This window comes from Colobus angolensis, unplaced genomic scaffold (assembly GCF_000951035.1).
Source record: "Colobus angolensis palliatus isolate OR3802 unplaced genomic scaffold, Cang.pa_1.0 Scaffold205, whole genome shotgun sequence".
In the NCBI taxonomy this organism is placed as follows: Eukaryota; Metazoa; Chordata; class Mammalia; order Primates; family Cercopithecidae; genus Colobus; species Colobus angolensis.
Window position 1 is genome coordinate 2,468,524 of NW_012115211.1, and position 25,304 is coordinate 2,493,827.

The 25,304-nt window shown below is 48.2% G+C and overlaps 2 protein-coding genes across 2 annotated transcripts in view; both read left to right on the top strand.

Moving 5' to 3' along the window:
* The window catches only part of C2CD3 (C2 calcium-dependent domain containing 3), a 166,750-nt gene extending 146,750 nt beyond the window's left edge, over positions 1-20,000 (top strand). The window contains exons 32-33 of the mRNA XM_011942052.1: positions 5,009-5,120; positions 19,178-20,000. Coding sequence (XP_011797442.1) covers positions 5,009-5,120; positions 19,178-19,318 — 253 coding nt within the window. The 3' untranslated portion in view covers positions 19,319-20,000. The remainder of the gene's footprint in view (positions 1-5,008; positions 5,121-19,177) is intronic.
* A 3,144-nt stretch (positions 20,001-23,144) lies between these two features.
* UCP3 (uncoupling protein 3 (mitochondrial, proton carrier)) overlaps positions 23,145-25,304 on the top strand; it is a 9,772-nt gene continuing 7,612 nt past the window's right edge. Inside the window, exon 1 of the mRNA XM_011942055.1 lies at positions 23,145-23,768. The gene's annotated coding sequence lies outside the window, so the exon portion shown is untranslated. The remainder of the gene's footprint in view (positions 23,769-25,304) is intronic.

Consider the following 25,304-nt stretch of genomic DNA (forward strand, 5'->3'; position numbering starts at 1 on the left):
TTTGGCATTTCCCACAAGTGGTTTGGATGCTGGTGCTAAGGCTAGCCTATTGTGAGTGTGAGCAAGTGGCCACCCTCATGGAATGCACTGGGGGGCATGGGAAGACCATTCCTTCAGAAGACCCCACCTGCATGACAGGTGCTACAGTTTTACCCTTAACACCAGCCCTCAGAAACATAATGCCTTGAGCTGGGTTTAGGCATTGGTAGCACATTAGCCTAGCCTACCCTGATTTATCCAATTCATCTGTTGGGTATTTTACCACCTGAAGGCAAGGCTCGGCATCTAAGGAATGAGACTATTTATCTCAATTGAAAGAGAAGCAGAGGGGCTAGAGAAAGAGGGAAGTAGATCACTGCCATTGAGCACTTTATGTACATTTTTCATTCGGTCATCACAAGTCTTTTAGGTAGGTGTCATCTCTATTTTGGTAGGTGTCATCTCTATTTTGTCTTTTAGGTAGGTGTCATCTCTATTTTGCGTATATAAGAAAACTGATGCTCAGTTATCATGACTTGCCTACTTTTTCTTTTTTAAGAGACAGGGTTTGTTCTGTCACCCAAGCTGGAGTGCAGTGGGATTATCATACCTCACTGCAGCCTCAGATTCCTGTGCTCAGGTGATCCTCCCACCTCAGCCTTGCAAGTAGCTAGAACTACTAGGTATGCACCATCACACCCAGCTAATTTTTTTTTAAGAGTTGGGGGTCTTGCTGTGTTACCCAGGCTGGTTTCAAACTCCTGGCCTCAAGCAATCCTCCTGCCTCAGCCTCCCAAAATGCTGCAATTAGAGCATTTGAGCCACCATGCCTTGCCAGATTAAATTTTTTTAAAAAACCAAGTGATGGAGCTAAACAGGCACTATGGAGATGGACTTTCCCAAGGCCCCAGTGAGGTACTGTTGATAGGAGCAGGGGGCACCTGACATTCCCTACGCCCTCCTTTTAAACACAGACTGGCATGTTATGGGGAAAGGAAACCACTTAGGACCATCTACAGCCTTCACACCTGTGGCCTAACCAACTGATTAGATCAGCTCACCTGCTATCCCAACAAGCAGGGAATGTTGTATGGCTGGCAGGTGAAGCAGGCTGCTTTACTAGACTAGAAATCTTCCTCTACTAGAAGTCAGGGAGCCTGACTTTGACCCTTCTAGGCCCACAAAATGATTTTTGTGATTATAGACATATAGTTTAATCTTTATGAGCCCGTTTCTTCACCTATAAAACGGAGGCAGAAATCCCTTACCCACCAAACTATAAGCTCCCCAAGTCAGGGACCTTGTCTTTTTCTGCATCCTCAGGACCTAGCACTACCCAGAGAAGGGATTTCTCAGTGTAGATTGGATTGAACTATCACAGTTTCACAACATTGTTGAGAAAACCAGATGAGTGGAAACATTTGTACACACCACACAGTATGATTCTTGATGCAGATCAGAGAAAAACCTAGGGGTGGGAGAGTGGGCTCAGGAAAGGATTAAAGCATGCAATGGCTGGAGGCTGAGCATTGAAAATAGACCTCCTTGTGTGCAGTTCTCCCTGACCTTGCCTATCCTGGATCCTGACCCCTGATGTTGCTGCCTTTGCAGTCAGTATTAATTGTGCTCAGAATATGGCTGATGGAGGAGCTGCCATATGTGTCCAGACCCTAAGCGCTGCTTTAACTTAGGCCTTCCTGACTATTCTTTCAAAAATAAATCGTGCCAGGCCCTGTGCTGGGTGCCAAGGACAGATTTGAATGAGACCTTACCTCGAGAAGTTCCCATTGTGAGATAGGAGACGGTCCAATAGATAGATACTGACAGTTTATTGTGCCAAGTACTGTGATGAGACGTGGACAGAACGCAAGGGAGCATGAGGAGGGAGCTGCCCTAACTCTACTTGGAGCCATCCCAGTAAGAGAGACAGGAGAGCCAGGCCTTAAAGATGAATAGGCATTGTGCAATAGAGACAAGGAAAAGTTCTAGTCAGGACAAACTGTATGTGCAGAGGGCTCACTGGGTGAAGGAGGCTGCCTGTGGGCAGTAGTTTACTGTGGCTAGAGTCCAGGGATGAGGGGATGGTGCAAGGTGAGGCAGGGCCTGGATCTTAAAGGACTTCTATGCCTGGCTGAGGTACTTGGACTCTATTCTAAAGCAAAGAAACTTCACTTTCCTCATCTGGAAAATGGAGGTGATAGTAGTACTTACTGGGTTGTTGTGAAAATGAAAATAATCATGTAAACTGCCTAGCACAATACCTGGTACATGGATAGTGTCCACTGTTAAGCAAGAGTGTGGTATGGTCAGATGTACGTATGAGAAAAGAAGTCACCCAATGCCTTGTAGAGGGCAGGTTAAGAAAGGGAAGACTAGAAGCGAGGAGGCTAGGTAGGACACTTGCAATAATAAAAGAGATGAAGAAAGTCTGACCTGAAGTATAGACTGCTTTATGATGAAAAGGAGGGGAACAGATCTGAGAGGATTAGATAGAGGGGCAGGGGATGAGACAAAGGAAATAGTAATTAGAGGTTTCTGTCACAAGTTACCAGGCAGGTGATACCATTTACTGGATAGGAAACAGCACATAGACGGGTTTGGGAGATGATGCAGGTTGCCATTTGTAGCATGTGCCTATAGGACATCCAGGAGGAGATGCAGGCCTGGAGTTGAGGGCTGAGCTCAGCCATAAAGGTAGGCACCTCTGAGAATCGATGAGGGCAGCAAGAAGAGCCTGGGAAGGGGGAGCCAAACACACAGAGGCAGACTCTGAGCATCTTCAGTGTGCAAAGGAGAAGCAGGACAGGGCATGCCCACAAAGGAGGTGAGGAGAGCTGGTCGGGAGGTGGGAGAAGCAGCAGAGAGAGGTGCCATGGGAGCCGATGCTGCAGAGTTTCAGGACATGGTGGTCAGCACTGATGCTGCACGTAGGTCCAGGAGAATGTGGCTGACATATCGCTGGTTTTAGTGTTAAGGAGGACCTTGCATTGGTGAGAATGGAAGCCAAACTTCATTAGTCAAAGGAGCTAAATGGTGAGGACAGTGAGAACAGGCAACTTTTTTGCATAAACTGAGGAGATAAGAATAGCTGACATTTATCGAGTGCTCACTATGCTAGGCACCATTCTAAACACTTGACATTTATAAATTTATTTAACCCTCAAAACAATAAGTACTAATACATTTAAAAATGGAGAAATTGAGGCACAAAAAATGAACTTTCCTGAAGTTATCCATCTAGTAAGTGACAGAGAGCTGGGTGGTAACTAGAAGACAATGCAAGGTCAGGGGTTTGTTTGGGTTTTTTTCCCTAAATGGGAAACTTGAACATTTTTATGACTGAGGAACAGGAACTTAAAAGTTCATGAGGCCAGACATAGTGGCTCATGCCTGTAATCCCAGCACTTTGGGAGGCCAAGGTTGGAGGATCACTTGAGGACAGGAGTTCAAGACCAGCCTGGGTAACATGGTGAAATTCCATCTCTACTAAAAATACAGAAATTAGCCAGGCGTAGTAGCATGCACCTATAATCCCAGCTACTCTGGAGGCTGAAGTGGAGGAATTACCTGAGCCCAGAAGGTCAAGGCTGCAGTGAGCCATGATCACACCACTGCACTCCAGCCTGAACGATGGAAGTGAGACCCTGTTTCAAAAAAACGTATAATAAAATAAAAGTTGATGGGAGAAAGTGGCTGTTGGAGCAGGACCCTAAAGCACACATGAGGCAGTGGGCTGGGAAGGAGACTTCCATGCTTCAGAGCCAGCCCTGCCACCTCACAGCAAAGTTCCTTCTTCCCCACAGCATCAGCTGGCTGGCTGGCAGGCCCCAGCAGTTTCAGCAATAGCAAATAGACCCTACCTCACCTGGGCCTCTGCAGAAGGCCTGGGGTCAAAAGGTCTTTCCCTTTGGGATCTCCATTCCTCCCCACCTCTCTACAGAAAAATCAGGCACTTGAACCAAAGAAGAAATCAATGCATTTCATTCATTCACAAGGTATTTATTGAGTACTCACTGTCTCCCAGGTACTATGCTAGGTGACAGGAATATGGTTATGAAAAAGATCATCTCTGCCTTCTTCGAGTGTAGAGTCTAGTGTAGAAGAACGATGATAAAATAGAAAAGGTGGTAAACAAATTGGAGTGAGAACCACACTTAGCTTATTAAACAGAAACAAAAAATTGGAACATCAAAATAGTTCCCTCTTTACCCCCTTCAGAGTTCAACCAAACTGAATCAGTTATTTGATTCAAAAAATAATGAGAATATGTGGAAGCTCAACACAGCACCGAGTACCTCAAGAAGATACGGTGGAGAAGTGCAAGATACGATACAGTACCTGCCTTCTAGGGCTCACATCCAGATCGGACCAGCTGTACTGGTCCCTGACGTGAGGACATGTCCTGTCATGGACAGCCCCTGATGCAGAGCTCACATTTCTGGATGTGAGCAGAGAACACAGGCAAACAGGCCCTCCTTCAGTGCAGGGCACCTAAATGCAGCCTAAGGCACTGCCTCCTGGAGCCGCATGCCCATCCCCACATTGTCTGACTGACTTCTAATAGGTCTTTTTCTAACCAGCAGACCCTTAGGCAAGAATCATTCAATGCCTACTACCTGCCAACCTCCTGAGGGGCTTTCAGGAAGTAGAGGTAACAGAAGGAAACTGTCTCTGCCATTGAGAAATTTAGGGAAGATTGAAGAAAATAATCGTATCAGACTGAAAAATTAAGCATTCTCCTGTGTTGCAAACTGCTCTAGGATGTGAGGAAGGAGGGATCCTGTGGGCTAAGATTAAGAGAAGGCTTCCTAGAGGAGGCAGGTTTGAACCAATCCATAAAGAACTTGTATGTGTTAGGAGTAGGCAAGCCTTCCAGTCAGAGGGAGCTAGCTGAGCAAAGAATTTATGGACAAGATTAATTGAGGGAAAAACATGAGTGGGGGCAGAGTGAATGGTCAGTGGAGATACTGGCCTCCACTGCAAGGGGGGTGGACTTCTAGGTATTTTTGTCCCTTAACTGCCATCGTAGCCCAGAGCCCACTGTGGTGCCCAACTTCTTTTTGCCTCCCCAGCAGTTGGAGGCTTCCCTGCGGATGCTGTCACTCTCAGCAACTTTGCCACCAGCAGCCACAACAGATCAGGTAAGAGAATGGCCAACTGACCTTTCTCCTATAGAGTCATCATCTCTTCCACAGAACAGTGCACAGAAGGCAGAGCTGCCCCAGGCCATCTTCCTGGAAAGGCTGCAGGAGGGGTCACTCCTCAAGCTTGTACTGAGCATATTCTGCGGGCCCAGCAGTAGGCAGGGAGCTCAGGAAAAGTGAGGAAGAGCAAATGTGTAAGAGCAGGGCATTGTCAGCCAACACTGACACGCGCAAGAAAAAAGCAGTGCAGAAGCATGAAAGCAAGAGGCAGCTAAGAAATGTGTATTGAGTGCTGTGGGAGTCCCCACCAAGCAAGTAGATAGGAGCAGAGACGTAACCTTACAGGAGTGCAACAGTAAGATCTAAATGAGCAGAATATCAGTCATACAACTATTTGCCATTTACAAAACACCTCATAACTATTCATTCAGCTGAGTTAGGTGGTTGAAACTCTGGTACAAATCCCACATCTCCTCTTTTTTGCCTTGGCACAGCACCTGACCTTTCTTGCAAGTGGCAAGAAAATAAACAATAATAATAACTACTTTTGAGTACCTCCTCTATATCAAGTGTCATGCTGGGTACTGAGCATATAATAGTAAATAAGACAGACAAATTCCCTCTCTTCATGGAGTACAAATAGTAAGCAAAAACTAAAATATTTATAGACATGAGATGGGTACCAGTGTCTCTCTGAGGAGACTGTGTTAAAGATAGTAGTTATGGTGGTGCTTAGCATGTACCAGGCACTATTCCAAGTACTTTGTATTAACTAATTAAATTCAGCAACCTGATGAGGAATATACTATCATTATCCCTATTTAAAATGAGGAAACTAGGCCAGGCATGGTGGCTCATGCCTGTAATCCCAGCAGTTAGGAAGGATGAAGTGGCAGGATCGCTTGAGCTAGGAAATTCAAGACCAGCCTGGTCAACAAGGCAAAACCCCATCTCTACTAAAAATTACAAAAATTAGATAGGCGTGGTGGCACATGCCTATAATCCCAGCTACTTGGGAGGCTGAGTCACAAATACCACTTGAGCCAAGGTGGTGGAGGTTGCAGTGAGCCATGATGGCACCACTGCACTCCAGCCTGGGTGACACAGTGAGACTGTATAAAAAATAAAATGAGGAAACTGAGGCTCAGAGCTTCACATACTGACCCATAAGCTATGACTATTTCTGTGTATATATAAAGAAACTGAGATGCATAAAGGCTGAGTCACTTACCCAGGGTCACCCAACCAGTAAGTGAATCTAAATTTTTTGTTTTTTTTTTTTTTGAGACTCTCGCTCTGTCGCCAGGCTGGAATGCAGTGGTGCGAACTCAGCTCACTGCAACCTCTGCCTGCTGGGTTCAAGTGACTCTCCTGCCTCAGCCTCCCGAGTAGCTGGGACTACAGGCATGCGCCACCACACCCAGCTACTTTTTGTATTTTTAGTAGAGACAGGGTTTCACCATGTTGGCCAGGATAGTCTCAATCTCTTGACCTCGTGATCCCCCTGCCTCAGCCTCCCAAAGTGCTGGGATTACAGGCGTGAGCCACCGCGCCCGGCCTGAATCTAAACTTCTGACTCACAACTCTGTGCTCTTCTCTTACACCACCTGAAAATCATGACATTTGACTTATGGTACATTTTTCTAGCCAGTTAGATTTTATTTAGCAGTTAACATGTATACATTTTATATGCTTTCCCAGAGGCCACATTAGTGAAAAATGGGGTCAGTCCAGAAGTATCTTGATGTATGTCTTTGGCCTATTAAATACTAGATACAAAGTATGGGAGAGAGAGAAATAAGAATTTCCACTTCAATTAAAGAGCAAGTCTACTTTTGAGAAGATAATACTTTTCAGCCTTTTTTCTTTGGTGCCCTTAACAACATTCCATTGTTTGCTGCTCTGAGAGTCACTTCTGTCCTTAGGACCTCATTCTGGGTCCTGGTTCGGATGACCAGTCGTCATGGTTTGCCCAGGACTGTCGCAGTTTTACCACTGGAACCCAGAATCCAGTCAACGTGGGGAGCTTAGTCATCCTGGCTAGTGATGGGCCTCTCACTGCTTGCTGGGTTATTTCAGCACATTTTCTCAGAATCTTACGCTCCTGGCTGGCTGCCAACCAGCGCTGGATGACTTAAGAAATAAGATCATGTATGTATTTAGGACACTAGCAAGTAGAGACACCAAAATTTAAGAGAAAAACATTTTTAAGAATTACATTTTTTGGCCGGGCATGGTGGCTCAAGCCTGTAATCCCAGCACTTTGGGAGGCCGAGACGGGCGGATCACAAGGTCAGGAGATCGAGACCATCCTGGCTAACACGGTGAAACCCCGTCTCTACCAAAAAAATACAAAAAACTAGCCGGGCAAGGTGGCGGGTGCCTGTAGTCCCAGCTGCTCGGGAGGCTGAGGCAGGAGAATGGCGTAAACCCGGGAGGCGGAGCTTGCAGTGAGCTGAGATCTCGTCACTGCACTCCAGCCCGGGCGACAGAGCGAGACTCCGTCTCAAAAAAAAAAAGAAAAAGAAAAAAAGAATGACATTTTTAAAAAAGATTGAAATTGTTACCTTGGGATAAATCACAACATCAACTGATTTCTTTATACTTGTTTTAGATTTAATTTTGAAATATTATTTGAGCAGGAGCACCATCATCTTGTGACCTTTATTAAAAAGGCCTCACTTTGAAGAACTTGAGACAAAAATAGTCTTTTCTGTTTACCACATACTTACTATTGCTGTTGTTCTGCATTTCTTCTTCACATCCTCATTTCTGGCTGGGACCATTTCCCTTCAGCCTAAGAAACTTCCTTTGGAATTTCACGTAGTGTAGACTTACTGGTAACTGATTATCCAGCTTCAATTGTCTGAAAATATCTTTATTTTGCCTTCATTTTTGAAAGATTTTTTTTCTACTGGATATAGAATTCTAACTTGAAGTTTTGTTGTTTTAGCATTTTAGAGATACCTTTCCACTGTCTTCTGTCCTCCATTGTTTCTTATAAGAAATATTGTTCTGATTGTTCTTGCACTGAATGTAACATGGCCTTTATTCATTTCTTGTTTTTAAGATTTTCTCTTTATCACTAGTTTTCAGCAGTTTGATTACAGTGTTCATAGTTGTGGAGGCAGGGGATGGGATAGAAGCAGGGGAATGGGATAGGGGAGGAGGAACATAAAGATCTATTCAATAGTATTAGTGATGTTTCGGTTCTTAGATTGGGTTGTGGGTTTACAGATGTTCATTTTCTTGTGCTTCGTGATTTGCTGTTGTTACATAGATTCATTGGTATGTTATACAAAGAAATCACATAATCATATGTCATTAAAATTATACAGTGATTGAATGATAACAAGATGGAGACTCCAACTCCTTCCACAAATTAGGCTGTGCATAATATGGAGCAGAGAAATAGGGCAGTGGCTGGAGTGGCACACGAGACCAAGGGAGGTTGTTTTTGTTTTTCAATATGGGAAGGCTGCAGCTTTCTATGTGCTAATGCAGCAATCCCATAGAGAAAGGGAGAAGGGAAGATACAGAAGCAGGAGAGAAAAAGGAGAGGGGGAAAAGAAAGGGCATGAGATTTAGAGCACATGTGGAGGTACTGGCCTTTTGAGAGGAAAAAGAAAACACCTAGTGTCATGAAGGAAGGCAGAGAAGATCGGTGCTAAAGCAGACAGGATTAGAGACTGGTGGTAGGGTTTCAAGTTGATGGAAGCTCCTGTTTTCTCGGTGCTGCTTCAGGCACAGTCAGCAGCTGTAAGTGAGAGGGAGGGAGACAAGGGCAGGAGCCCTGTCCTGTATCGTCATTTGAGAATTCCATCTCTTCTGCCTCCTCCTAAGGCCAGCCTTGGCCCTCACAACTGAAGAGGAGCACTTTGAGAGGCTGCAGGGCTCTTCTCAACCACTGTCCTGGGACTGCTATACTAAAGCTGACCTGCTTCCGGGTCAGGGCTAACAGCCCATCCCTGAAACAGGAGAGGGCTCGTAATTGCTGGATTGATTGCTCTGGTTTCCCCCCATGATCAAAGGCAAGACCTGATCTTTCACTCCACATTGAAATGATATACCTGAGCCAAGGAACCTCCCAGTCTCCACTGGAAGCATCTGAGAAACAGATGTCCCCTCCCTCCTCTCACAGTAGAGTGGATACAGGACCCTGTGTGACATTTGTCAGATCTTTGGACTTTTCTGAATCTGCTTCCTCATCTGTCAAATGGGGTTATCAGGCCTCACAGGGTGGTTGTACTGTAGAATACCGAGTGCCACACAGGTAGAGTATTGGGGCCAGCCTGTAATTCCTACCCCATGCTACCTCATCTTCTGGCTGTTGCCTCCGCAAAAAGAAAAGGGATGAGAATGATGGCTGGTTTAGCAGGACTGTGGCACAGTGATCCATTTGCAGTTCCAAATTCATTATAAATTAATCAAGTTCCACTGCCCTTGCTTTCTCTTCCCTCTTATGATGAAGTAACTCTTTACTGGGGACAGCTTCCTAATTTTGTTAAAAGTATGATTCTGCTTGCTTAGCTGCTGATGGACAAGCTAGTTTTATCAACTTCCGTACAGGGGAGGAGAGAGGTTGATGATGAGAACGGCAGTAATTTGCTTTACATGTTGTCTTCCTCAGACTATGTCTTTTGCTCTGTAGATTTTCTCTCTTGGGAATATCTCAGTCACTGATGACTTCAAATATGACTTCGAATGATGCAAATCCTTATCTTCAGTCTAGTCTTCTCTCCCATGCCGCAGACACGTACAGACTCAACTGCATCCTAGACATCTTGTCTGATGTGTCACAGACAATTCACTCTGTCCAAAACTTGAGCTTGTCATCTTCCTTTGCACACTTCCTCTGCCACCTGCATCCATATCTCAGGAAATTCAGCCACCATCCATGTAGTTACTCCTGCCAGAAGCACAATTGTCTCTCACCCCTGCTCCTTTATCCCCCATGACCCATAGCCAAGACCCACATCACCAAGGTCTGTTAATTCTGCCACCTAAGCATCTTTTGAATCACTTACTTCTCACCCTGCCCTTGTCTAGTCCAATCATCTCCCCACTATTTCTTTTTTTTTTTTTTTCCAAGACGGGAGTGCAGTGGCATGATCTCGGCTCACTGCAACCTCTGCCTCCCGAGTTCAAGCAATTCTCCTGCCTCAGCCTCCCCAGTAGCTGGGATTACAGGCACACGCCATCACACCCGGCTAATTTTTGTATTTTTAGTAGAGACAGGGTTTCACCATGTTGGCCAGGCTGGCTCGAACTCCTGACCTTAAGTGATCTGCCCGCTTCGGCCTCCCAAAGTGCTGTGATTACAGGAGTGAGCCACCAGCCCGGCACCCCCTGACTGTTTCTAACCAGTGTCACTTATACTTGTACTTTTCCACCACTGTTCATTCTCCACACTGTAGCCAGTGTAATCTCACACTCTAATCAGACCTTTACCCCACTTTACCACTGGCAGGGGGAACACTGTTTAAGCCTGTCAAAATCCCAAAAAAACTTCCATGTTCCTAAGTCAATTATCAAATCTCAGTGCTCAATTTATTTGACCTCTCAGCAGCATGTGACACAGTTGATCTCTCTCCTTTGAACACTTTCTTCACTTATTTCTCAGGCATCACTTCTTCTTGGTTCTCCTCCCTCACTGGCTGCTCCTGCTCTGCCTTCTTTGCTGGGTCTCCCTCATTTTCCCTACTTCTTCTGTATGCTGAAGACTCCCGATGGTTAGCTTGGCCCAGACCTAACTCTACAACTGTAACTCGACAACTGCCTACCCAGCATCACCACTTGAATATCTATCTAATAGATGTCTCAAATTTAACACGTCCAAAACTGAGCTCCAGATTTTATTCCCAAATCCGTTTCCCCCTCCGTCTTCTCAATTTTGATTAAAGGGTACAACTGAACTCTGGGGTGGAGGTTGTTTTTTGTTTATTTGTTTGTTTGTTTTTTGAGACAAGGTCTCGCTCTGTTGCCCAGACTGTAGTGCAGTGGCATGATCTCAACTCACTGCAACCTCAAACTCCTGGGCTCAAGTGATCTCCTGCCTCAGCCTCCTGAGTAGCTGGGACTCTAGTTTAGTTGTTCAGGCCAAAACTCTTGGAATCCTCCCTGATGCCAGTTTTCGATTAAACAGGAAATTCTGGCAGCTGTATCCTTAAAATATACAGAAATGTGCTTCTCACCACCCTGGCCTCAGCCATCATTATTTCTGACCTGGATTATTGCAGTAGCCTCCTAATTTGCCTTTCTGCTTCTTCCCTTGCTCCTCGCAACCGATTCCCCATACAGCATCCTGTTAACTTCTTAAGATGTTAAATCAGTCATCAACTCAATCATGTGACTTCTCTGCTCAGAACCTTCCAATAACTTCCCATAAATGAATAGGAGAAGTAGAGCTGGGCCTGAGGACAGGCAGGCCAGAAAGTAGGAAGATAGTTTTGACCTCAAACTTGAAATTTGCATCTTTTTTTCTTTGTTTTTTTTTTTTTTTTTCTTTTTTTTTTTTTTTTTTTTTTTTTTTTTTGAGACGGAGTCTTGCCCTGTTGCCCAGGCTGGAGTGCAGTGGCGGGATCTCAGCTCACTACAAGCTCCGCCTCCCAGGTTCACGCCATTCTCCTGCCTCAGTCTCCCGAGTAGCTGGGACTATAGGCGCCCGCCACCTCGCCCGGCTAGTTTTTTGTATTTTTTAGTAGAGACGGGGTTTCACCGTGTTAGCCCGGATGGTCTCGATCTCCTGACCTCGTGATCCGCCCGTCTCGGCCTCCCAAAGTGCTGGGATTACAGGCTTGAGCCACCATGCCCGGCCAAAATTTGCATCTTTTAATAAATGTGCAAAGCCATAGCCCTGAGCTAGGTGCAGAAGACAGGAGCTTCCCTCGGGGAACTCACAGTTCCCAGGGGAGCCAGCCTTATATCTAAGTTCCTCCAACTCCTACCAACTGCCTGTCATGCTGAAAGAGCTAGGACCCTCATGCTGTGGATTCTGCCTTCAGGGAGCTCGCAGTTCTTGGAAAGGCACTGGCCTCCAAACCACTCATTTCCTCAAATGACATTTGCCTGTATTAGCACTGAAGTAAAGCAAAGGGAATGAGTATAGGAAAAGAAAGATAGAGCCATGTGGGGTGGCTTAAGTTGAATTCAACAAAGATGAAGAAAGGCTTTTCAGGCTGTGGATTTGAAAAGAAAAAACCTCAGAATCAACAGAATTTGGACAGCAGAAGGTACAAGCACTGTGTACTAGAGACGTGGTCAGAAATGGGAAGAGATGGGCCTGTACTGAAACAAGATAGGAATTAGAAACAAAGGACAAGAAGCAGCCTATCATCTGAGCCTTGGCCTCCCTGCCCTGCCCACATGGCACTTCTTTACTATGAGGTGAGCCCTGTCTTGCTCTGTGTCTTCCTGCGTTAAGCCCATGCTCTGCCCACGTCATGAATGGGCCCCTGGATTAGCCACAGGCATCGGGCCAGACACTGTTATTCATGAGGAGTGAGTGTAGGAGGCAGGAAATATGAGACAAGACCAGGCATGAGGGTACCCTTAAAACCCTGAGTTTTCCACCCCTCCCACCCCATGTTCTCACTTGTACTCAGCTGGACCACAGCACTTCAGACATCACTAAGGATCGAGGTGCCAGCAAGCCTGATTTTTTTTTGTCCTGTCTCTGCTTTTGACTTCCTGAGGTCCTCAGCAACATGTCTAAACCAAGGGATAGAATTTTTCTATTCTGGCACCTCTAAACCCAGCTACTTGGGAGGCTGAGGCATGAGAATCACTTGAACCTAGGAGGCAGAGGTTGCAGTGAGTCGAGATGGTGCCACTGCGCTCCAGCCTGGGCAACAGAGTGAAATTCTGTCTTAAATATATATATATCCCATGGTTTCCCTTCCACAAACCAGAAGCAGCTGAAAGATGAATGGTCCTGGTAGAGAACCCCAGTTCTCCACAAAGTCACCAGATCAGCTCAGTAGGGGACCTGAGGGAACTTCCTGATGCTGGGTTTCTTCTCAGCCTGTGGTCCAGGCCTGATGGCTGAGCTGCCCCTCTTGGGGCAAGAGGTCCTGACCTATTGCCTCATTTCTTTAAACCACCAAGTCCCTAGCTTTCTGCAGCGCCTAAGAGGAGACCCAAAGGTCAAAGTATCTCTGATAAGGGCCATACAGAGCTTTTAGAAAATAAGCAGCTTGGCCAAGGGTGTAGAGGTCAGAAGAAACAGCCAAAATTGGCTGTCCCAGACTGCAAGTTGGCAGGCACTTTTTAGGAAGGGGCTCATAGGTCTGCTGGGCAGGTGCTAGTCTCAGGTTGCCTAAGCCACTCTGAGGCCAGAGTCTAGGGGGAGCCAGGAGCTCTTCTTGTAAGAGTATAATTTTTAACCCTTCCCTCTCAAAACCTGGACTTTTGAGCCCTCTCTCTGGCAGAGCTTGGGTTCAGAAGATTGAGGATCATCTTTTGAACCAGGCCCTGTTTTAAAAAACAAACCAAAAAAAAAGGGTTGAGGAGTCTTGCCCTAGTCAGGCCCCTTCGTGGCATAGACTGAGGCCCAGGGTAAGGGAGTGACGTAGGCCCTATAGAATGGGCCTGTCTGGGAAGGCTTCTTGGAATAAGGAGAGGGTGGCATCAGGTGGGGTGTGGCACAGAGGGAGCATATCGATAGTGAGAACCACATGACCAGACCTCTAATTTAGGCATGGAGGGTGAGCTCAGAGCATGAGACCGGCCATGCGGCAGCCAGTCTGAGCAGGTCAGATTTAGGATTTGCCTCTCAGGGCTGGACCTCTAGTCTAAGTACCTTGTCCTCACTTCCCCTCTGCTCCTACTCGTGGCTGCTGAGTTTGCTGCTCTCTGTAGTGTCAAGGAAGTTGTAGTCCAGGCCAGACTCTGAGGGCCACCCCAGGGGAAGGAAGCCAGCCAAAGGGGTGAAAGTTGAGCAAGGCAGGCAACTATATTGAGCCCTCACTCGGCCTCTGATGCAGCAATCCATTGGCAGGTCCACCTAGCCAGCCGGCTGTTTACTTTCAGTTTTCAGCTCCTGAGTCAATGTTTATGTCACTTAAAGGGGCTACTCTGGAAAAGAACAGAACTTTAGCACTCATCCCAGACCAGAGGCTCACTGTTACCAGAGAAGGGGGGAAGACAGTGGAATAGGGAGAGCTTGCCTGGCCTAGCACTGCTTACCCCAGTACAGGAGGTGCTGTACCCCAGCTCTACTCAGGACTTTTGGGGCCTGACCCTTTGCCTAGGATGGGGTCTGAGAACAGCAAGGCTTCATTTTGCTCTTGGGTCTACAGCTGGTATTGGCTCTAGCTCCATCTTAGCTTCTGTGTTTTGTAAGATATTATACCTGGTCAGAACCTTGGCCATATCGGAATTTTATTTGAACCCAGCATAGACCTGGATAAGAAGACCAAACAGAAGTTCTTAGATCCACTTGACAGTGAAGCTAAGACCCACAGAGACCCAGAATGAGAAAGTGTCTTGATCTTGAGTGAGTGGGACAGTTAGGTTGGGCCACAGACCAGTGTCCTTTCCACTGCACTCCATTGCCTGTCCTCTGAGAAAGTCCCTGGGTTACTTGGAACCAGGGGTAAGTGGGGGCACCTGCACCCACCAAACCCTGGGAGCATGTGGCCTGTTCGAGGGATCCATCTGGGGACTGGAGTGGAGAGAGCCTAGAACACAGTGGCTGGGATCAGATCACCTTCCAGGCCAAAGAAGAGGGCCAGGCCCTCCCGAGAGAGCTTTTGGAGAAGAGGCTGTGTCACAGGGAGCAGACCAGAGAAGGAACCAAGAGCTGGGATCAGCCCGTGGTTTATAGAATGCTTCCTCTTGCATTATCTGCTCATCCTGATCCCATTTTCAGACGCACAAACCAAGGCCCAAAGAGAAAGTGGGTTGCCCAACACCACTTGGCTAAGAAGTGGTAGAGCCAGGACTAAAACCAGCTCCTCATGCAGGGTTAGCCACTCAATTTGAAGAGCCCCAGGAAGCCCCACATTTTCTTTCCAAACCTCTCCTTACACCTTCCACGTGCTCCATTTTCTCCCCAGCAAAGTCCGACCTTTAGCATTGAAGGCTCTTTTAAGACACATCTATTATCAGAGAGGCCTATCATATTCATGGCCTGGGCGTCCAGGTACTCAGAAAGGAACAGGTCCCATGTATGGATGAGGGAGGATTTAATGGGGCAGCCTGAAAGCCCCTGGCCTGCTGCTGTGACACCCGGCCCGCAGGAAAGCCAGTTCTGTCTTTCAGCCTAGTACAGTCGTCGAGTACCCCGTCCCTGTTCCCTGGGAAGGCCCTTACAGATCAGCTTGCTGAAGTCCAAGAAGAATAAGGTCAAATTCCCCCCACACATTCTGGAACTTCCCTCAGCCAGCATCAACCCCTCCTTCTAGTAACAGGTTTGTCTTGGCTGCTCTCCATACCTGCAGCTCAGTCTATCCCATACCCACCACTTTCCTAGCAAAGAAAATTCCTTCCTCACAAAAGCTGCACCTGCAGGCGGCATACCCTCTCTCTTCATCATCTGTTCACATTCCACCTTCATGTTTAAGTCCCCGCTCCAGGGACTTCACCCCATGGATGACATCCACTGTCTAGACTCCAAGGCACCTGCAGCCCCTCCAGCTGTGACTATCCTGCTCCATGTGTCTTCCTCCTGCCTCCCCAGGAAGGTTGATGCCTCCCACAAAGCACATGCTCTGCTGATAATTTTCTTGTGCCCTCAGGCCTCCAGCCAGAAGTGTGGTAGTATTTCAGAGGAATGGATAATACATTTGAGGGTATCCCTGCTCTGGCCAGTTTCGCCTCTGGCCAACCCCACCAGGGCTGTGTGTTAGGGTAGCAGTCCCGATGAAGGAAGAATCTTCAGTACTAGTCAAGATGGTTTCTAAACCCTATTGAGGTCAACAAAAGCAAAGTGCTGCTGAGTGTGAGTTCTCTGTCCTTGCACACCCTGGCCCTGCCCTGTACACAGAGCCAAGCCCTGTCCTTGTCCTGGTCTCTGGGCCTGGACCTTGCAGATAAGGCCCCCTAGGCCGTTGGGTCAGGGTGTCAGTGCTGGAAGGTTGGTGCCACACACGATTCAGCTCCAGGGCAGATATGGCCCAGCCAGTAGGTGTAAGCCTATGCTCGTACTGTTCCCTCTAATGAAGACCTCACCCCACACCCAGCTTCTGTTGAAACCCTGCCCATCTTGGAGCCCACCTCCTTGTGAAGCCTCCCCAAACTTTCTTAGCTGTTACTAATTGCTGTTTTCTCAGTGCTCACAAGCTCTAAGCCTCATGTCTGTGATTGTTGGGTAGCTCATTGTCTGTCTCCTCTCTAGCTGAGCAGCCCTGTGACAACAGGAACCACGTCTGCCTGTTGTCCATAAGAGCTGATCAAGTAGAGTAGATCTTAGGCTCCTGAAAAGTTTGGTGAGTCACCAACAGAGGTGTTTTGTTTTGAGACAGGGTCTTCCTCTGTCACCCAGGTTGGAGTGCAGTAGCACGATCACAGCTTACTGCAGCTTTGAATTCTTGGGCTCAAGCGATCCTCCCACCACAGCCTCCCAAGTAGCTGGGGCTGCAGGTGTGCCCCACTACACCCTGCTATTTTTTTTCCTTTTTTTTTTTTTTTTAGAGACAGAGTTTCCCTATGTTGACCAAGCTGGTCACAAACTCCTAAACTCACGCGATCCCCCTGCCCTGGCCTCCCAAAGTGCTGGGGTTACAGGCGTGAGCTACCCAGCCTAACAGAGGCCTTTTGATGGTCATTTCATGAACTGAGGCAGTTGGCCCTTCCAGCCATGGAGAACAAGACTCATCTAAGTCTCTCTAAAACAGAGAAGACATCTCTTCTAGATGATGGGGAAGCAATGCCTGGTTTTAGGATTTGAGATAGAATACTCTGCTCTTAGGCCTGTTTTCCCATCTGGCCCATAAAGCAAGCATCTCCCTACTTCCCCTTCAGAGTAGCAGAGAAAGAAATGGAAGGTAAGATACAACTGATGACCCAGAAAATCTACCTGCAGTACAGCTGGGGGACAGGAATGGGACTTGTGTCACCCTAAACCCCAAGTAGCTCAGGAAACAGCCATCTTGGATCTTGGGAGTAAAGAAAGATACACACAAGCTTAAAGTGCTACAGAGAGCCTGAGAGAGTTTGACTTAACTAAAGACCTGGCATATGGTAGGCCGACAACCACTGGTTCTAGAATGAATGACTGAGAAGCTTACTACAAGAGTCTCCTCCCCACCCAATTTAAGCCTGTGGTTACCCTGGCCTGTGGTCATCTCTGTGATTGTTGGGTAGCTCATTGTCTACCCAATTTAAATTGGCCCCACCCAATTTAAACCTGTGGTCCCACCCATACTCATCTAGCCACTCCCAAGCTCCTGTCTTGGACCTGGCCTTGCTGGGATCCCAAGCCTCAGACCCAGTCCATGCCCTACAGGAGCACCCAGTGTGGAAGTGGGAGAGCAATAGGCAGAGGCTGGCCCACTGGCCTGCCCTGGCCTGAGGCATCAATCATGGAGTGCAGGTGCTTCCTGTATGTTGGAAGGAATAACTGCAAACACCAGCAAAAAGTGGGTTTCCTTCTTGCCTTTTAGCCTAGGCCTGCCTAGAAGGCAGGGAGATGTATCGTCTAGTCTCTGCTGTGCAGCCCAGCCCTAGCGCCACTTTGCTCTTGGTTATAAGGAAAGGCTGCCTGTGGACTCATAGCACTGAGAGTTTCCCAGATTGTAGACATTCCCTTGGCACTTAGAATTCTAGATTGGCAGGGACCCTCAAAGTTTCCCATCCACCCTTCTATTTCGTGGGTAGGAAACTGACATCCAGGCGGTAGACCAGGGATGCCTGACTCCACTCCCCTTATCTCATTCTGGCAATTCTAATTCTTTAGGCAGATCTCTCTGCCTCCCAAGGCTTAAGTCTGAGCTGAGAAAGCCTAAAACGGAGTTCTGTTTATTTCTGTGCCCCTCTCAAGTAGGTATTAAAAAGGGTTGCAGACATGAAAGAAAGAATAACTGAATGTTACTGATGCCAGAAGCAACTCTAGCTGGGCCTCAGTTTCTCATAAGCAGAACTGCAGGGCGCAGGTAGTCCCAGTCTCTAGGGTCTCCACCAAGCTGCTTCTCAGTGCCCAGGAAGCGGTACAGTATGCTGTCAGTGGTCCTTCAGTTTATGACAGCCTCAGCTCATGGGACTTAATGGCAGGGAAGAGCAAGCTGCACACCATGAAGTCAGCCAGATTGGCCTGTGGAGGCTGCTCCCATCTCCTTTCAGAACTGCCCCTTCCCCTATCAGGCCCCCACCTCTTCCCCAGGGCCTTGCTCTCAGCCAGCTGTCTGGGATGGCTTTCCTGTATAACTTTGAGTTCCTTCAGCACAGGAGCCTGACATGGAGTAAGAAAAAAGAAAGAAAAATGAGCAAATGAGTTAGAGGAGTCCAGAGGACCATGACACCATAACCCACAGGCAAATACCTTAAAGGTGGAATTAGTGGTGCCCTGTCAGCCAGAGGCAGAGAGATCAAAGTTTGGTAGCCAGGCAGTAGGTAGGTGCTTTGTGTCACCTGGCAACTCCAGGAGCTCCAAAGGGCCGGAGAGTGTCTTATTCCCCACCATCTCCCTGAGAGTTGGATATGTTCCCAGCATCACACATGGGACTAAACCCAGAGCACAAATGGCTTGTCTAAAGCCACGCAACAGGAGAAGGGGTGAGGATTCAGACCTATCCTGGAGGTGACGCCCTCCTTCTCCAGAGGCACAGAAAGAGTCAGGGCTGGGGTTCACATCCCAGCTCTGCCACTCAGAGCTGTGGGACCTTGAGTTTATTCCACCTGAATGTAGTTTCCTTATCCACTATGTGGGGAGAATGGTAGACCCCCCATATAGGGTCGAGCTAGGGGTCAAACAAGATAAGGTATGTAAAGCGCTTTGTAAACCACACAGCTCTACATAAATATTAACCAAAGGACCAAAAGATGAGAGAAACCAGTGTCATCCATTGGTGGTGCCATATCCTCAGCGCTAACCTAGCTGACTTCTTCCTCTCCAGGACAAGAGCGAAGCCACCAGGGGAGCCCTCTCCCAAAGGCCTTGTCGCCCCAGACCTAACTCGCTCCCCACCAACCTGCCTGAGGAAGAAACCCGCAGAATTGCACGGATATTTTCTTCTCGGTACTCCCAGAAAGACTAACACAGCCTGAGGCGCTGGGAGAAGGAGACACCTGCCCACCCTCCCTCAGCTTTGTCCAGTTTGCAGAGGCACCAGGTCTGGCTCCTTCAGGGCTGTCACAGTCCTGAAACCACCACTTACCTAGGCCATGGCTGCTTCAAGAGACCCAATCAGCCCAGACTGGAGGAGTGCCCCAAGCCAGTCCAGTGTCCACTTGCCAAATGTCAGCTCCTTTCTTCTGTGGTGAGGCAAAGGCTAGAAACAAAATGGAATCCGCGCCCAAGTGGCTCCTCCATCTTTTGGCCAGTGGACCCTAGCAGTCATCTTTCGGTGGAGAAACGCCTCCCAGTGTCCTTGGCACAGTTGACTGCTTACATGAGCCCACCCTCTTCCTGAAGATGTGGGACCATTTCAGCCTTAAAAGTTGGGGAGGAGGGACATGCAGACTGTGTGCACTGTGCATAGTCAAGGAAATCCTAGGGCCGCCTCCAGTTCATTTGTGTGGGAACAAGGATATTTTATAGATACAAATTATTTGTATGCCATGTTGACTTAATTAGGACAGGAAGGGGAAATCACCTCCTTCAGACTTTTTATCTGATTGTCTAAAATTCTAACCATGCTTTTAACTTATTGTTTTTACCCAGCTCTGAAGGTCATTGTTCTTGCCTGTGTTTGAATAAAATCATATTGGTGTTTGTAATCTGTGCACAAGTGTTTCATTGGAGTGGGGCTGCTAGGAATTCGTGTGTGCCCTAACTGCCAGAGAGGAAAATTAACAACCATACCCCTCCCCCCCACAGACGAGGGTCAATCACCATGAGACTCTGGCTCCCCCAGAATCGGGTTGGTCCAGATGACAGTGACACCCAGTATTTCCTTTGCTGATGCTTGAAATCCATTAGTAAAATGGAACCCTCAGAATCCCTCTTATCTCTGAGATGGGTAATTCTGGCTGAGGCTGTCAGACCACAAAGTCTTGAGCAGCTGCCACAGACAAAGCCCTGTGGGGAGGACAAGGAAAGGGCCATGGACGGGCGCAGTGGCTCACACCTGTAATCCAAACACTTCAGGAGGGTGAAACAGGCGGATCACCTGAGGTCAGGAGTTTGAGACCAGCCTGGCCAACCTGGCAAAACCCTGTCTCTACTAAAAAAAAAAAAAAAAAAACAAAAATCAGCTGGGCATGGTGGTGGGCGCCTGTAATCCCAGCTACTCAGGAGACCGAGGCAGGAGAATCACTTTAACCCAAGAGGTGGAGGTTGCAGTGAGCCGAGATCACACCACTGCACTCCAGCCTGGACAACAGAGCAGGACTCAAGACTCCGTATCAAAAAAGAAAAAGAAAAAAAAAAACGTGGCTGGGCAACAGGCTTTCACCCCCAAGTACATGTCACTTCACTCAGTCCTCAAAACAACTTTCTAACTCTAGATATTATGATATCTAGAGTTTCTGGAAGTTCAGGGGTTTGCCTCTGTTTGTATAGTTAGGAAGTGATTCACCACACAAGAAATCCCAGAGGTATTGCAAGGCTACTACTTTCAGTGATCAAAACAAGGTACAGCCAATAAGTGCTCTTAATTTAGGGACTTCATGGAGAAAGACCATGTGGGCTGAAGCAGTCAGGGAAGGCTTCCTAGAAGAGACAGGTCTTGGGGTGAGCCCAGAGAATTGGCCAGACTATGGACAGCTATAGAGAGAGAGCCAGAAAAGCCTGTGAGCGGCGTGCAGCTGGAGATAGAGACCAGTCTCGCTGTGTCTGAGCCTCTGTGGCCTCATGTGTAAAACAGAGATAATCACTCCAGCTTCAAGGGGTTGTGAGGAAGATCAAACGAGATGACATTTTTTAAAGTGCTTCGCCTACATTTGGCACACAGTGGAAGCTTAGGAAATGTCAGCCCCACCCACTCTCTGATGCTCCAGAGCAAACCTGTAGCAAGGCAAGCACACAGCCACTGGGGCAGGCAGAGCACTCCCGGGCATCAGAGGGTGCATAGTGATGCGGGAACCTCAAGGAAGGAGTGGGTGCCGCCTTCCTGGTGACAAGGCCTCCCCCTTCTATTTGTCTCTGCTCCTAAGTTCCAGCCTGCCAGCCCACCCCTCCCCAGCACCACAGAGGCCAGCCTCCCTCTCAAGTCACCAGCACAGAGCATTCAAGGCCCGGGACCCCACTTTCCTTGGGGCTCAGGGAACCTAAAGAGGAGCAGTTGGAGACCAGGCCTCAGGGGGAAAGCGCCAAGTAAAGAATATTCCTCCAAATCCCACTCTAGCTCCCACAGACAACCTGATCGGGGTCAGGAGGACATGCTCCTATTCCAGGTTGAGAGCAGCCTCTGGTGACACAAAGGGACCCTGAGGGTCGAGACCTCCCATCTCCACTTCAAAACAGTGTGTTCTTTATCAGTATCTTAGCCCTGGAAGCTGAATCTTCCCAGTGCCAACTCTGAGGTAAATGACTTGACCAGGCATGTGGCATGGATTAAGGCATGAGATAGGTGTTCCCACCACCAGAACGAGCCAGTGGCTACCTCTCTTCCCAACCCATAGCAGGCAGCCTTGGGACTTCTAGCATGGGCTGGCCTCTGGACATGGAGCCAAAGCAGGCAGACCTGGTCCTGCTCTGAAGCTCCCAAGCCAAAGAGCCTGGCCCTCCCTCCCCCTGGGTTTCTCCAGAGCCTGCTGCCTCCTGGTTTGGGCTTCTACTCTATTCTTCCCCCACAGACTCCCTGCAATTTACTCCACCACCTCCAGGCTAGCAATTACAGATGGAGCTCAGAACCTACTTCCTAAGCCTTCCTAATCTCAGCAGCCCTGACAGCCACTTCCCTCTTAACACTAATGCAGCTGCTTATTCTGCTGACATTAAGGTCAGGGCCTGGTCCAAGGAAGAGGACAGGTACAGCCCAAGCTTTGCACTTGAGCGTCCGTACCTCTGACCACCTGCCCTGTGACCCTGGCTGTGTGCCGAAGTCCAGAAAAGACTTCTGCCTACTCCTCCTCTGCCCTACCCAATCAACTCCCTCTCCTTCCCTCCCTTCTGCTTCTCACTCCTCCCCTCCCTTCTCTTCCTCTTCTCCCCTTCCCCCATCACCTGGGGCCCGATTCAGCTATGCCCAGCCCTTACTCTAAGTGCCCAAAGATGGAGCCTCCAGTAGCTTCTGTGGGGCACCCTTCCACCCCGCCCCAGCTCCCTTGGCTCCAGCAGTGTCCATGCTAAAGCTTCCAAGTGTCATGTCAGAGAGAATGGTGGTCACAGTAGATAAGCCCAAAATGCCTTGGAGTTTACAGGCTAGAGTCAGGCCCTGCCGCGTGCTGGCTACATGGCCTCCCTGAGATTCCATTGCCTCCACAGTAAAATAAGTGGTAAGATTTTAGGATCCCCAGCACTAAAAAGAAATGAAATACTGAAGCAGGCTCCAACACGGATTAACTTTGAAAGCATTACTATACTAAGTAAAAGAAGCCAGTCACAAACAAGCACATAGTGGATGATTCCATTTCTAGGAAGTGTTCAGAAGAGGCAAATTTATAGAGACAGAAAGTAGATTGATTAGTGGTTGCCTGAGGCTGGGGAGTGGGGGAAGGGGAGTGACTACTAAGGTGTATGGAGTTTTTCCAGGGCAGGAGGGTGAAGGGTGATGAAAATGTTCTAAAATAGATTGTGTTGATGGTTGCACAACTCAGAATATACTAAAAACCATTTGAATTGTGCACTTGAAACAGATGAATTGTATAGTATGTGAATTCTATATCAATAAATCTGTAATTAAAAAACAAAATTAGGCCAGGTGCAGTGGCTCACACTTGTAATCCCAACACTTTGCCAGGCTGAGAGGCAAGAGGATGACTTGAGCCCAGGAGTTCAAGACTAGCCTGGGGAACACAGCGAGACCTCGTCTCTACTAAAAATTTTTAAATTACCAAAAAAAAAAAAAAGTAAAAAAAATTAGAATTCTAATAGTACCTATCTCATAGGATTGTGGAAAATAGTAGTAATGTATGTAAAATATTTAGCACATAGTGGGCACGAAGAAATGACAGTTATCATTATTATTACAAGGCCTGGGAGAGCTGTGCCCAGCCTATTGTGGGAGGCCTTGACCTTTGGACTCAAAAGTGGCAGCAGGTCCACCCCCCCATACACCCTTGTCACCAAGAAAACGTCCACAGTTTAAAGGAGCTATATTAAAGCACCCCAAGTAACAGGACTGAACCAGATGTGGAACTCACTCACCTCCCCTCTCACCTCACTGCCCTCACCAGCCAGCCTCTTGTCAAGTGATCAGGCAGTCAACCAGCTTCTCTAGGATAAGGTTTCAGGTCAGCCCGTGTGTATAAGACCAGTGCCAAGCCAGAAGCAGCAGAGACAACAGTGAATGACAAGGAGGGGCCATCTGATCCCTGCTGCCACCCCCTGGGATGGAGCCATAGGGAGCCCCTGTGCTGCCTCTGCCCTGGCAGGACTCACAGGTAAGACCCCTTTCTCCTCCCTCATCCCTTCCCCTGTCCCTCTCCCTTCTCCTTGTTCTCCCTTTCATTGGAGGCTTTCAGCGAGCAGCCCCGAGCAGTCAGGGCTCACTAGCCGCAGCATGTCAGACCTGATATTCAGTCCAGCCCCCACCTTATAAAAAGGAAGCTGCAGCCCTGATGAGGGTACTGTGGCAGGGCTGGGACTTGAACCCAACACCCGTGTCACTCACTCAAGACTCATACCCGGTTTGCCTTGCTGGCTGCCTCTGGTGGGATTTTGCAAATCCCCATAGACAGGAAGTGGCTTTCTTCTTTGCCTGCCCCAGAATCTCTGCGATTCCTCCAGAGCATAAGTCCCTTTCTTTCCATGAAGACCCTGGGGCCTCTTCCTGAGTAGGGATGACAGGGGCACTTCTGACCTGAGGCTGGTCCAGGTCATTTACTGGGAGCTTTCCAGAGCCCATGGTCTCTCCGCCTAGATGGCTTCTTCAGTGGGCTGCTGTGAAGGCTTTGACGGGAGGGTGGGTTGGGGTTGGGGAGGCAACTGGTATTGGGTAGGATGTCTCAAAATGGGGTCCTCTTCCCCCGCTTCAGAGCTACCATGGGGAGTTTTCCTAATGCAGATTCCTAGCCCCACCCCAGACCTAAATCAGGATCTCTGGGGCTGAGGGCTGAGAATCTACTCTGTAAACAAGCAGCTCAAGGGATCTTCGGCTCTCGCTGAAGTCTGAGACTCTCTGGGCAGTGAAACAGGCACAGCTTCAGATGCCAGACAAGTGTGGACACCAATCTCAGCGCCAGCACTTCAGTTGTATGACTAGCTAAAGCCCTGGAAGCCTCAGGTCCCTGGTTTATGAAATGGGAATAATAATAGCAACTACTTGTAGCCTTATAAAGGGATCGACTCAGTCAGTGTCTGTAAAGCCCTCAGCACGGTATCTGGTGCAAGAAGCAACCAGCAAACTTTAATGGACCATGCAGACTAGAACATCCCATCCCTCAGGAGCCCCAGCAGAGCTACAGAAAGGAGGATTCCACTTTTGACTTCTTCCTCCACTGGCCAGTGGCAAAAGGCTGCCGGCTGCTAAGGGTGTAGGGGAGGCTGGAGTGAATTGGGAAGAAGATTGGGGAGTGCTGGCCTCAGGGCAGCTGCTATATGTGCCCACCACTGTGGCTTCCCCTCCTCCCCCAGCTTGACTACTGAAAGTTCTAGAGCCCTGACCCCAAGATGGGCTTTTGACCTGAGTCTACGCCCATCCATTCCATTTCCCATGAGTGGCTAAGAACTGCCCCTCTTGTCAAGTGATCAGGCTGAGGCCAGGAGTTCGAGACCAGAATAGGCAACATAGAGAGACCCCCATCTCTACAAAAAATAAAAAATTAGCTGAGTATGGTGATGCACACCTATAGTCCCAGCTACTCAGGAGGCTGAAGGTGGGAAGGTCACTTGAGTCCAAGAGGTCAAAGCTGCAGTGAGCCTGGATTGTACCACTGCACTCCAGCCCAGGTAACAAAGCAAGAACCTGTCTCAAAAAA